The sequence below is a fragment of the Lontra canadensis genome, unplaced genomic scaffold (genome assembly GCF_010015895.1).
Source record: "Lontra canadensis isolate GAN:19392208 unplaced genomic scaffold, GSC_riverotter_1.0 scaffold10, whole genome shotgun sequence".
Taxonomy (NCBI): domain Eukaryota; kingdom Metazoa; phylum Chordata; class Mammalia; order Carnivora; family Mustelidae; genus Lontra; species Lontra canadensis.
In genome coordinates, this window is record NW_022631004.1 from 27,638,278 (window position 1) to 27,651,459 (window position 13,182).

The following is a 13,182-nucleotide window of genomic DNA, read 5'->3' on the forward strand; positions in this document are numbered from 1 at the left end:
CTCAGCGGCCCTGTGCCCTCTCCTCTGTGGACATTGTTGCCCTAAGACTCTGCCCCCCTTGATCGGCTGCTTTCTCTGGGCTCTGGCCCCAGGGGAGGGGGCATGGGGGAGCAGAACCACCGGTCCCATTTTTCAGCTTAGCTTTCCTACTCTCTGGTCTCTCCTGTTGGTGCTCTGGGGCTCTGTTTACCTGCTCACGTCCGTACTGCACCCTAGGGCTGCAGCCTCCACGCTGCGGGGCTCAGTCCCCTGCGCTATGCTCCTTCGGCATATACACGCAGACGCTGATGGATGCCCTCAGTTTACACACACGCTCCCTGCTAATTCTCCCACTTCTGTGTGCACACATGCAGATGCAGGGCGGCCTAAAGAGGCTCTCCTTCATCACCTTGGCTCCCTTCTTGGAGAAGGCACATGGTCCCTGCCCTCCTCGGCTCACTCATCCCTCATGTGCCCACCCTGTAACTGATAAGGACGGGAATGGTGGTGCCAGGCTTTGGGCACCAGCTTGATCTCCTGGGGGCAAAGCCCCTCTGTCCAAACCAATAACAAAGCAGACCCTGAGCTCTTCTTAGGGTCCTCTCTGTTCTCCCTGGAGTTTCCTGCTCTGACCTTGAATCCAGCTCACCTGGGGATGGGAGACCACCCAGATAAAAGCCCTTCAGCTTTTCTTCACCGTGGCTGCCCCAGCTTTCTGACCACCCCCTGGTTCAGCCCCGCCTTTGGGATGTGGACCTTGAGCTGTGTAGGTTCTGTAAGGTGGGTCCCAACGCTGGCCGAGCCAGGGCCCCCCGGCAAGCACCTGAGCCAACTGGGCCAGTGCCAAGAGTGGAGGAGGGCTAGAGAGCATCCTGGGGATCCCAGGATCTCTCCAATCCACAGAGGCAGGCCCCAGGAGCATTGTGTCTTAGTGCGAGCTGAGGGGTGGAGGGGGGTGAGGGTCCGCAGAGGTAGGACCTGGGAGCCAAGCTTCTGCTGCCCTCTGCTGTAGGCTGGGAATAGGCAGCTTGGAGCTGCAAGGCTGGCGGAGAAGGCATGGGGTGAGGTTGGCAGAATTCCCTGTGCCCAGACTCTGTGAGGGCCCACTGGTGGCGGACGCCCAGGGGCACTTGGGGGCAATGTCATGACTTCACTGCTGCAAATAAAAATGTCCCACCCCATTGTTGGCTCTCAGGTGTCCAATGGCTACTGTTGGAGGTGGCTGTTTCTTTCAGAACAGAGCCAGGGCTGTGTTCTCTGTCCCTGCTGTCTTCAGGGGGCAGTAGCCTTCAGACCCCCCTCTTCCTTGCTCTCTTTCAGAGGAGCAAGTGGGCACCCCACAGTCAGCTGGTGCTGGGGTCAGGAGTTCATGATGATGATGACATTCAAATGCGGATCAAGTGTGACTAGTCTCTACCACCTGGGGCTGACTCATGGCCCAAGTTTTCCTTCCTGGAGATCACAGACTTGGGGCCCATGAAGACTGGAGTCTGTCCTTCCATCAGGTCAACTCCAACCAACATGGCCAAAGACAAGCTCAGCAGTCCCTCTCCATTCTGTTCCATTGCATCCAGCTCTTGCCTGAGGTGGGAGTTTTCGAGCAAGTGCACTGATTTCCCTGGCCCTCGGTTTCTCCTCTGTCAAGTAGATACTAAAACTTAGGCTGTCAGTTCTTGATCCTGCCACTTAGCTGCAAGGGCAGCCTCAACCATGTCATTGAGCCCATTTGTATCTCTGGTTTTATCATCGATGACATGTGGATAAGATACCTGGCTGACAGAGTTAGTGTGAGATCTAGATGCATGAAATATATGATACATTCATATGTGGAAAGCCGTTGGAATAGTGTGTCTGACACAGCACTGTGACTTGTCTTTAGGACTCTAGGAGATGCCGAAGGGGCTCAGAGAAGGGTGCTTGCTGGAAAAGGAGGAGGTTGATCTTTGGGGAGAACTCTGTCTGCAGACTAGGACTCCTCACCCATCAGTCTCAGAGCCCCTGGCCCTCTGTCTCTCCTCTAGTGTCAGGTGCACCCCCAAGCTTGCCCCTGAGCTCCCCCTCACCATGGGGAACCTCATGGGTGCTGTGTCTGGGGTTCCACCTCTTCAAACCATGTTCATGTGCTCTTGGCTTAGCAGATGTCCCTCAGGTCCCCCAGTCACACTGTCCTGGGAATTCCTGTCCTGCTTCTTCAAATGGGGAATGGACCCTCATGCTGGGCCAGGAAGAAGTTGCCAGGAGAAGTAGGTTGAGTGTCCCAGACACGTTGGTACTCTGTTGCCAGGTAGAAAGATAAACATTTTGTCACTCCCCCTGGGACTCCCTCCAGGGGTGGGAGACCCTACTACCCTTGAGTGCCCAGCTTTCTGTACATGGGGAATGCAGCCTGATGTATGCCTGCCTGGTCACCTGCCCTGGGGGTCACCAGTGTGTCCAGAGAGTTGCCTAGCAACCCAGGGTAGCTGGATGACTGTGTCAATATCTCACGACCAAAGGCCATGAGAAACAGAGTCCACTCACTCTGCACCCCTCAGCCGCATGCCCCTCCATGCTGAGCCCTGCTCTCAGGAGCAGACCTCTGCTGTCCCTTAGATTCCCTAAGTGCAGAGTCTCCGTGTGAGAGCCCTTCCCCGTGGGAATGGTCTTTTTTTTTTTTTTAAAGATTTTATTTATTTATTTGACAGACAGAGATCACAAGTAAGCAGAGAAGCAGGCAGAGAGAGAGAAGGGGAAGTAGACTCCCTGCTGAGCAGAGAGCCCGATGCGGGGCTTGATCCCAGGACCCTGGGATCCCAGGACCCTGGGATCATGACCTGAGCCAAAGGCAGAGGCTTTAACCCACTGAGCCACCCAGGAGCCCCCCGTGGAGATGGTCTTAAAGAGGGCCCAGGAGAGCTCTTCACCACCAAGTGGGGGTAGGTGCTGAGGTCAGGTGACTCTGGAAGGTAGCCAGGGAGGAGGTGGCCGTGCAGCAGGTACCAAAGGACCAGAGGTGCGCACACACACCGTCAGCCCAGGCACCCTCATCTCCTGAGGATCGGAGCTTCCTTCCCTCTTCTGCAACCCCCTGCTCCTCCTGAGCTGTCCCCAGGAGTCACTCACATCCTTCTGCTCCCAGGAGACAAGAATGTGGCTCCTCAATTAAGCTCAACTTTCATCTCGATCACATTGTCTGGGCCTAGAGATGGGTGGTGGGACTCTGGCCCTTGCAGTCTCTTGTTCTTCCAACATAAGGTAGAAGTGAGTCCTAGTGTGAGGGGATGGTTAGATGGGAAGAGGGAGGCCTCAGGGCAGTTTCTCCTGTGGGTCGGTTTCACTGCTAGCTCTCACACCCAACACCACCAATAAAATGGATGATAGTAATTAAGACTACATCATTACCTGGTGTTTATTTATTCCCAGGAAGCCTCCTTTCCCTGGCCCCCATCATTACCTATGCCATCCTTTCCATAGATGATGGGTGTTAACTATGGCTCTAATAAAAATTAATAACTGTTCAAGTTTCCCATCCCCATGGCTCAGGGTAACTCTGCTGTCTCCTTCACCTCAGCTCTGTGAAACAGAGGGGGTGGCTGCCCAGGGTGGAGAGGTATGGTCCTTATTGTCAGAGGGAGGAACGGGGCACTATGCAGAAGTGAGAACAAAGAATGCAATCCTACGTATAAAGTTCTAGAAGCAACAAAGCTTGCATTCTCCTTCGAGCCTCCCACTTTCTTTCCCTTATACCCCTGCCCCCAGAGGAGCTTCTCTGTTCCCTCTCCCCTTCCTGGGCTGTGCTCAGAAGATGGATCAGTGGAGAATTCACCATCATCCAGCAACCAATGCCACAGAAGGAATGTATTTCCTAAATGGTAAAAAATAAGGTTGGAGGGGATCTTCATAAGGGTCAAGACCTTGCACACAAAAATTAGCTACAAAGTGGCAATTGTTGATATGATTCAGCTCTCAAGGATGTTTGTGTTCTTGACTCACAGGAATAGAACTTCAAACTTCTGGTGAAAAGGGCATGGGTGGGGGAGTGGTGGCAGGGGGCTCTGTCCAGAATCTCTCAAATAATCATGGTCAGCCCACCCAAACAGGTGGGCTCTAGAGAGAGAAGTCAACTCCTTAAACCCACTCTTCAGGGTGACTCCGGGGAGAGGGCAGGGGGTGGGGCGCGGTGATGAGTCCCTCAGATTCCCTCTCCTACTTTTTCTTGCTTTCGCCCTAGGTCAACTCAGCATCTTCGGGGCGCTTAAGCATCTCCTGACCCAGGGCTGCAAGACCTGGATCTGTTGGCGCTCAGCCAAGCCTCCTCCCACTTGTCCGTGAGCCTGGAAGTGGGGTACTGCACCCATCCCATGCCTTTTCCCATTTTACAGAAGGGAAAGACAAGGCAAAAGGGGGAAGCCAGGGAAAAGCTGAGAGAACTCTGGACTCCAGGTTTCCTTCGTTTCCTCTTCCCCACCTTTTTTGCTGCCTTTTCCCGCCCCCTAATCTTTCCAATTAGGGAGGCCGCTCACCTACTGGGCCTCATCCACAAGTAGGAGGCGCATCGCCCCTTTAAGGGGGCAGGCCGCTGGCTTCCTTGACCTTGCCCCGCCCCCTCCGGGGCCTCACTGCGCCTGCGCCAAGCGCCGGAGCCCTGGGGTTGGGCAGAGCCTAGTTCCGTGCAACTTTCAAGTGAGTTGCAAACTCCGCCCCGAGGCCGGTATCCGTGGCAGGGCCCGCTGAGACCGCGGGGACCCGAACGAGCGAAGGCCGTGATCCCCACCCGCGGCCCAGGACCCGCAGCAGCGCCACGGCGAGAGCCGAACACCTGGTTCCCCGCAGCAGGAAGTGCAGGGCTGAGCCGTAACTGCCCCAGGAGCGCCGCGGGGCGAAAGAACGCGCCCGCCCTTACCGGCTCGCAAGTCGGTTCCTCCGAGCCCTGGCCTCCTCGCTTCAGCCCACGGGTCTCCCCACTCTTCAGGCTCCGCGCACTGCTGAGTGAGGGGGTGGCGGGCTCCGCCTCTGCCAAGGGGCAGCCCGAGCGCCCCTCTGGTTCCTGCACTTCCACTAATTACCCCATCCCAGACCCGCGTGAGCGTCCCTCTCTGGTCATCTTCTTGCGGAGGTTCCCCCTTCGTGCCGAGGCTGCAGGATGGTGTCCTGGATACTCTGTCGCCTGGTGGTGTGAGTATGGCTGCTTTCAGACACCCTCTAACCCCAGGAGCCAGACCGCTCCTGAGGTGGAAGATTGATGGGAACGTCTGGTGGGAGAGGGGGCACAGCGCCCTCAACTCTCACACAAGGGTTAACGGACCTGCGGGCACGCACGTGCCAGCCGGCACCCTCGCTTGTCCTCCATTCCCAAAGTCTCTTTGGCTCCTGGCGACACCTCCCGCAGTCACACACACTGAAGACAGGGCTGTGGGACCGAGGCCCTCACACCGGCCTGGCAGCCCCTTAGCAACCGCAAGGTGTTGTGGCACCTTGTGGGTGGAGATTCCAGGTGCCTGCTTCCCATCTGAGCAGTCACATGACTCACTGCCCTGGCCTCTACCTCCCCACTCTGTCCTCCTCTCACCTTTTAGTATTCCAGCACCTGGCTCCTATATTCCTGCCTGCAGCCTGGCAGTGCCAGGTCTGGTGGCTCCGGGCCTGATTGCATGCCCATGGGAGGGGACGGCCTGGTGCTCTCCCCAGCTCTGAAGCTTGCCTCCCACCCACCTGTGTGTGGCTGTGTGTGCTCCCGCTCCATCATTCACCCATAGGGCACCCGTGCAGGCCTGGGCAGGCTTGGGGTGTTTGTAAACAGCAGGGTGGGGAGGTAGCCTTCAGGGTACTGACTCAGGCACAGGTTGTGCAAGCCAAGCAGGAAGAACGGGGTAGGTCCTTACCACTGCACACCTATGGGGGAGGTGGCCATCTGGTGGGGGGCAGGAGGACATGATGGCCCTCATCCTCCCGCTCATTTTTACCGGCTTTTCTAGGTTGGTGTTTGGGATGCTGTACCCAGCGTATGCTTCCTACAAGGCTGTGAAGACCAAAAACATTCGTGAATATGTGAGTGTGGTTGTGGGCAGGAGGGCTTGGTTTAGACTGGGTGGGACGACAGCCTTGGGGGTATGGAGGACTCGGCAAGGTGGGGAGGGTCAGAACTGGCCTCCCCTTCTTCCAGGGGCATAAGCAGATGGGATAGCCTGAGCAGAGTGGGTGCGGTTGGAGGGCAGGCTGTTGAGGATGCCTGTGCAGGACCCTGTGGGTGAAGCTTCTTGTGGGGGTGGGCATAGAAATGGGTGGCATTTTCTCAGAGACAGCTCTCTGGGGCCGGCCGGAGCTGGGAGAATGCAGCAGCACAGGCTCTCTGGAATCTCGGGTCAGCTTGGGACAAGGGAGGTGGCTGTGCGGGCTCAGCTATTGGCCTCTGACTGCCACCTGCCCCCCAGGTGCGATGGATGATGTACTGGATAGTCTTTGCACTGTTCATGGCGGTGGAGACCTTCACGGACATCTTTATCTCCTGGTATGCACGCAGAAGGTCTATGGGCAGTGGGGCGGTGTCAGGCCACTCTCTGCCTGGCCCCCTGGCTGACCGTGACCACCCTTCCCTTTGAAAGGTTCCCTTTCTACTATGAGATCAAGATGGCCTTTGTACTGTGGCTGTTGTCACCTTACACCAGAGGGGCCAGCCTGCTTTACCGCAAGTTTGTCCACCCGTCCTTGTCCCGTCATGAGAAGGTACTTGGTGGGAGTTGAGTAGGGAAACATAGGGGTGGGTATGAAAAAGAGGGCCCTAGACTTGGGGTTCCGGATACTGGGTGATTAATCTGGGTTCTAATCTGAGTCCTGCTGCCGTTGAGCTGTGGGACTGACCTTGACAGAAACTAGTCTTCTTCCTCTCATGGTAATCAAATGCAAGCACACGGGAATAACCATTCGAGGCTGTGAAACACCAGCTCGAAGTTGTTTTGGGGATGGTGGGAGGAGGCTGCGTGTGGTCACTCACAGAAGTGTGGAAATGGGTGGGTGGGGAGCTCTTGGTGTGGCTGCCGGGGCCCTGGTAGGTGGGGATGGGCAGGGAGGCACGGTGCGCAGCAGAGGAGTGACTCAACTGTCCAGCTGAGTCCAACTGTCCCAACTGACCCCCCCCCCCACTTCCCTGTCTTCCGCAGGAGATTGACACCTGTATTGTCCAGGCCAAGGAGCGCAGCTATGAGACGGTGCTCAGCTTTGGGAAACGGGGCCTCAACATTGCTGCTTCAGCCGCTGTGCAGGCTGCCACCAAGGTGCCCTGGGCCCCAGCCCTCCAGCAGCACCCCCACCCCCAGTGCCTTTTGGAGGGGTGCAGCTCTCTGTCAGGGAGCCGAGAGAGAGCACCTGACCATACCAGGGAACAGGGTGAGGGGTGACAGGTGGGGTGTTGGCAGGGGGATGGAGCTGGAAGTTCAGACTTCTCCTGGCTGGGACAGTGACCACGAGTGCTTGTTCCTGCTCTCTGGGCCTTCATTTCCTGTTGGTGTCGCAAAGGCATGGGGCCAGAAGGTTACTGAGCTCCTTTCAGTTCCTTGGCCTGGGCCCCTTCACCTCCCTGAGCAGCTGTGCTGGCTCAGACCCCTTTCTGCTAGGATCCCCAGTCCCGTCCCGCCGGGTGACATGGTGGCTCCCCGTCCCCTGCAGAGTCAGGGTGCTCTGGCCGGAAGGCTGCGGAGCTTCTCCATGCAGGACCTGCGCTCCATCCCCAATGACCCTGCTCCCACCTACCAAGATCCCCTCTACCTGGAGGACCAAGTCCCTTGCCACAGGCCACCCATCGGTGAGTGGGAGAGCAATCTGGGGCTGTTTGTTCTCAGGGGGCTGATGCTTCCATGCAAGCCAGGGCTTCCCCAAGGGTTCGAAGAAGGCCTGGCTTGGCCTTCCCACTATGGAAATGCTCAGCTTTGCCTCCCCGGCCTCCCCCTCCTCAATACAGGGTACCGGGCAGGGGGTCTGCAGGACAGTGACACCGACGATGAGTGTTGGTCAGATACCGAGGTAGTCCCCCAGCCACCTGCTCGACCCCGAGAGAGACCTCTGAGCCGCAGCCAAAGCCTGCGTGTGGTCAAAAGGAAGCCGCTGGCGCGGGAGGTCAGTGGCAAGGGAGGCATGAGGGAGGTGGGAGGGAGGTGTGTTACCCAGGTACCCAGGGCCTAGACCTTCTCAGGTCGTACCTGCTCTCCACCCCTCACCAGGGTACCACCTCGCGTTCCCTGAAGGTTAGGACAAGGAAGAAGACCATCTCTTCGGACATGAACAGCTAGGGTCTGTGGAGCCTGGTCCAGTCTTACCTCTCTTGCCTTATGAGGCGCTGGGGGCTGTTTGGAAGAGACCTCTGGTGGCACGTCTGATCTGTCTAAGGCAGCTGCTCAGGCTCTGTCCTCCTGGCTCCCAAGCTGCTGGGGCCATGCACGGGGCTATACCTGTAATGTACCAAAGCGGGCTGTTCCCAGGATTCTATTTATTGCCTTTCTCCTCCTTCTCCCCTCTTGGGTGTGTGGGACCAGAGCCCTTCCCAAACCTCTGCAAGTGAAACCAAAAGTCCACCCAGCCATGTTCATTCCTTTCTGTCCTTCAAAGTACTTGACAGCCTCCTCCAAGGCCCTGTGTGTGTGTGTGTGTCCTGGTTGTGTGTCTTGTGTTGCTGAATGTGGTCAGGTTTATGCACGTTTTGGTAAATAAACACATAAAAGTGTTCTGCGTGTTCTGGTTTAATTAATACACATTATTAGATAGCCTGCTACAGGCCAGTCCCAGTCCTAGGATGGGATGAAAAGACAGACAGACTGCCAGAAGGGCCCGGTCTCCTGGGGGAGGGAACCATTGATGTATGGTTGTGATGTGGCGAGTACTGTCACCGGAGGCTCTTGGAGACCTCTGAGAACACAGATGGGAGAGTGGGGCGGGGGGGGGGGTATACCCCTGAGACAGTTCAGAGCCTAAGACTAGAGTCAGAAGGAGATGGAGTTGGACCTTGATGGGAAGTAGAAGCCAGTGGGAACAGAGGTGTGGAGGGAACACGGGCAGCACAGTAATCTCTTGGGGATTAGCTGGAGCTGTAAATAGATTAGGCCCCGGGGAGGCCACCTTCCTCCATGGGCCCATGGGGGTCTCTAGGCAGCTGTAGGGGCCCTGAGTTCCTGTAAACACCCAGGTTGGCTTGGGGAACATTGCACCTCTTCAGAGTGGCCGCAAGAGGGCAGCAGCTGCCAGGGTCTGGGCTGCCCCTAGCTTCCAGGTCAAGGAGGGTGGGGTTGAGAGGCGGGCCAGAGCCCTGCCCTAGAGGGGCCTGGCCGCTGGCTGGCTGGCTGGCTGGCTGGCTGGCTGGCTGGCTGGCTGGAGAGATGCAGAATTCTGGCCTGGCCTCCAAGGGCCCTCTCTGCTGTTCCTTCTTGTTGTTTGCAGTCCTTGGTCCTGTCTGCCCAATCCCCGGAGTCTCCCCTGTTCTGAGATCCAGGCTCTTTGCCAGAGCTGACTCTATGTCATCCCCGACTCTAATCCCTGAGGTAGCCGGGGCTGGCTTCGCCCCCTCCTGCCCCTGGGTGCCGGTCTCACCGCAGTGTCCCACATCTGTTCCCCTCAGCCACCCCGTGTCTGCTCTTCCTTCCCACTTTTGATGAAGTGAAGAGGGGGTAGGAAGAGGGGAAATGTGTGTGTGGGGGGGGTAACCCTGAGTGACCTGAGGAGTGTGGATTAATTCTTGGTGTGGGGATTATCTGGGTTTTATTTCGGGAAGGCACGTAATCGGCTGGGGTGGTTTAGCTCCCCACATACTGATGTTCAATGACTTCCTATCTAGGCGTTCCCTTGCATCATGGTGTTGCCTCATCTCTGCATGTATCCATTCAAAAAATCTCTGGTGCGTCTCTCCCAGGTGCCAGGCCTGTTTCCAGACACTCAAGATGCAGAGTCTAGGAATGGCTAGCACTGAGGACATGACTGCCCAGCCCTGCTCTGAGCCCCTAACGTACATGTGCTGAATCTTCCCCACAACCTTCTGAGGCAAGTACAATGATCACAGCGCCCCTTTAAAAATGGGAGGACAATAAAAAAAAATAAATAAAAAATAAAATAAAAAATAAAAATGGGAGGACAGGGGGCACCTGGGTGGCTCAGTGGGTTAAAGCCTCTGCCTTCGGCTCAGGTCATGATCCCAGGGTCCTGGGAAGGAGCCCCGCATCAGACTCCCTGATCAGCAGGGAGACTGCTTCCTCCTCTCTCTCTGCCTACTTCTGATTTCTGTCTGTCAAATAAATAATCTAAAAAAAAAAAAAAATGGGAGGACAGGCACCGAGAGGACAGGTGATCTGCCCGAGGTTACACAGCTAAAGCTAATAAATGGCAGAACTCGTCTTGGAACCAGGCAGTGTGGCCCCGGAGTCGGTGTGCTTCCCCACAGCACAGGGTGAGATGAGGCAAGGACAGGGAGATGGACCTATGTGGAACATCGGTCTCATGCCTGGCCTTGCCCTGGCCATTTTTAGACACGGTCTCCTTAAATCTTCCCAGTGAGCCTGTGGGTAGGGCTTAGACGCATTTCTCAGACAGAAAAACGGAGACTCGGAGAGGTGAAACAACTTGTCCCGGGTCGTGTTGCCTGCGCGTGGGGGTCCTGTCTCATGAGGCAGGATGGCCCAGAAGTTGCTGTGGCAGACCTGGAAAGGCGGGACCCAGCCCCCGGCACTGGGGGTGCACAACAGAGGAGTGTGCAGTGAATGGGCAAATGAGACATAGGCTCAGAGGAAGGGGGCACTGGGGGAGGCCTGAAGCTATGGGGTGTTGAGGGAGCTGGAGCTTCCCCGCCCTCATTCCTACAATGGGCTTTCGAATGGACAGCAGAGTCCCTTGGGCCCCTGAGGAAAAATAGTGACTTTTCTCAGGTGCGAGATCTTCTTCGCCTTACGCCCACCCCTGGCCTCCTCGCTAGCCCGGCTGCCCCACAACTCCTGACTTTTCTGACCCTGAGCGCTCATGTTCATCCGTTCATGCAGGTCGGCCCCCGGGCCTTTGAATCTCCCGGCCTCGGCCTCTGAACAGCCTTTCTTTCCCAGCCCCCACAGCCTTCCTTACAGACCTGCTTTCTCCAAGAAGCCTTCCCTGACTTGCCAGCCCCTCCTCAAACTCCCAGGTCTCCTATCTCTGGCCTGCTCCCCAGTCCTGGGTACACTGTGGGCTGTGTTGGTGCACGCATCGCCCTTCCCCTCTCTCCCAACAGGCCTCCCCTAACCTTGCTTTGTATTTGCCCCCTCGTCCATCAGACTGTCTCATAGCTCCATGGTGTTCCCCTGACCCGATCTTCCTCTTCTACCCAGCTCCCTGTCCTATTCCTGTTTGCCCTGTGCTCCCCACTCAGACACCGCCTGTCCCAGGAAGCCCTTGGCCAGCATGCCCCCTGCCCCCTGCCCCCTGGGGGTTGGTGGCTTGTCCAGACCACACCATATCTATTCTTACATGGACTTCTGAAGTGCCTTGAGCACTTCAGATTGTCTGCCTGTTCATGTGACTTCGTAAAGCACAGACTTGCGTCCTGCGCACTTTGTATCCCAGGCTGGAACAAATGGTCCAAGGGAAATACTGTCATACGTGTGTGGCTCAGTGGTGAAGGCCCACTTATTCTCTGGCCTGCCAGCTTGAGTGTTACCTGCTCTGGGAAGCTCCCCCCACTTCTCAGGTGGAATTAGAAGCACCTTATCCTCACCTGTAAACATGACGCCTCCAGGAGTCACCCCATGGTGCCCTGCGCCGGGCCGGATATGTCAGAGGCCCCAGAGACTGCTGGTACAAGAACAAACACACTGAGTGACTATATAAGGTCCTCGAGGGCAGAGATGGCCTTGTGCTTTCATCTTTGCCCACTCTATCCCCTCAGTGCTAGTCACAGAGCCTTGAAAATGGCGGGTTCTCTAGAACACACATTTGCCAAATGGCTGCTGCAAGTTATGTGGGTTCTGAGACATGCGGAGCCCAGAGGGGAAGGGACGAGAAGAATTCCAAGTTCTGGGGGAATTGCTGGCCAAGCACACACGTGATCCTGAAACTGGAGCATTGGGTATAGCCTGGGCCTCCCTTAGAGCCTCCCGTGTCCCTCTGAGAATCACAGAGGTATCTGCCGCCCTCTGTGTGGGGTTCCTGGCCCTAGGGCCTCTAGGCTCTGGCTTGTCCCAGCCCTCAGCCTTCTATTATCCACCAGGATGCCCAGGCAGATCAAGGCTGGGCCTCTGTTCCAACTGGCCTGGAGCAAAGACGTGCTGGGCTCCGTGCTGGGCACTGAGGAAGATGAAGGCACCTGGGCCAGGCCCCTGGGAAGAACATGCCTCAGCTGGACCCAGGGACTTGCCCCTCTCGGTTTGCACCCTGGGCTGACTCTCCAGCTTCCCCGTCGTCCGCCTGATCTGTGTGAGGGTCTCTTCCATTGCCTCCCAGTTGCCGGGTGTGTGTGGTCCTGAATTCCTGGTCTCCCCTTTCCTGCCTCCACACTGCCCCACCTGCTTTCGGACCTTGGGGGGGCTCCTCCCTTTCCCTCCCTCTTCAGCTCCTTTCTGCATGTGGTCCTTTTGTGTCCATCCAGGTCTCTGTTCCTGCCTCTGGTCTCCATGTGCCCTTGGCTCCTGCTGCAGTCATAGCGGCCACTCCGGGGGTCAGGGAGTTAGCCTCCTGCTCCAGCCCTGCCCTGGCCCAGGCCCAGTTGGGGAGTCTGGGCTGGCACTGCCCCGCCCAGGAGGGGGTCAACAAGAGCCCCCAGGCTCTCACCCCATAAGCATCAGGGACTTGCCAGGAGGTCCGAGTGCTGGGTAGGGGACAGAAATCCCAGCAGAAGGATGGTGCCTGCTACTCAGGAAATCCTGGGGGCCAGAGCTGGGTTGCTAGGCAGAAGGTCCTGAGCCTGGGGCAGAATGAGGTAGCTTTCTCTACCGGGGCGGTTGGACTGCAGGGGAGGGGAGGTTGGGGGAGGGAGGAGGGGCAATGGGGAGGTACAGACTGAGAAGAGGAATTAGGTCAGGGATGTGGGTGGGTGGGCACGAGGGGAGGGGGCATCTGCTCCAGAGCTTCCTCCTGGCTCCAAAAGCATCTCCAACACTTCCCTTCCTCTCCCCCTCACCCCAGGTTCTGGGAGAATTCTCCCCGGTATTCCCCCTCCCCCACGCCCTCCCCGGGGTCCAGGCATTGCCACAAGGGTGGGGGGGTAGGGTGGGGGGAGGCCAGCCT

General features: G+C 57.2%; 1 protein-coding gene across 2 annotated transcripts; it reads left to right on the forward strand.

Annotated features, from left to right (window-relative positions):
* The first annotated feature begins 4,580 nt into the window (after positions 1-4,580).
* REEP4 (receptor accessory protein 4) lies at positions 4,581-8,672 on the forward strand. 2 transcript variants are annotated; one of them, XM_032855865.1, is made up of 8 exons: positions 4,582-5,133; positions 5,934-6,006; positions 6,390-6,466; positions 6,561-6,681; positions 7,116-7,229; positions 7,621-7,756; positions 7,913-8,067; positions 8,172-8,672. In XM_032855865.1, exons 1-8 carry the CDS (start codon positions 5,102-5,104, stop codon positions 8,238-8,240), a joined length of 777 nt encoding a protein of 258 aa, XP_032711756.1. In that variant the 5' UTR covers positions 4,582-5,101; the 3' UTR covers positions 8,241-8,672. The 2 variants fall into 2 exon arrangements, with proteins under 2 accessions (XP_032711758.1, XP_032711756.1); XM_032855867.1 differs by lacking the exon at positions 7,913-8,067 and having other exon boundaries at positions 4,581-5,133.
* Positions 8,673-13,182: the final 4,510 nt, after the last annotated feature.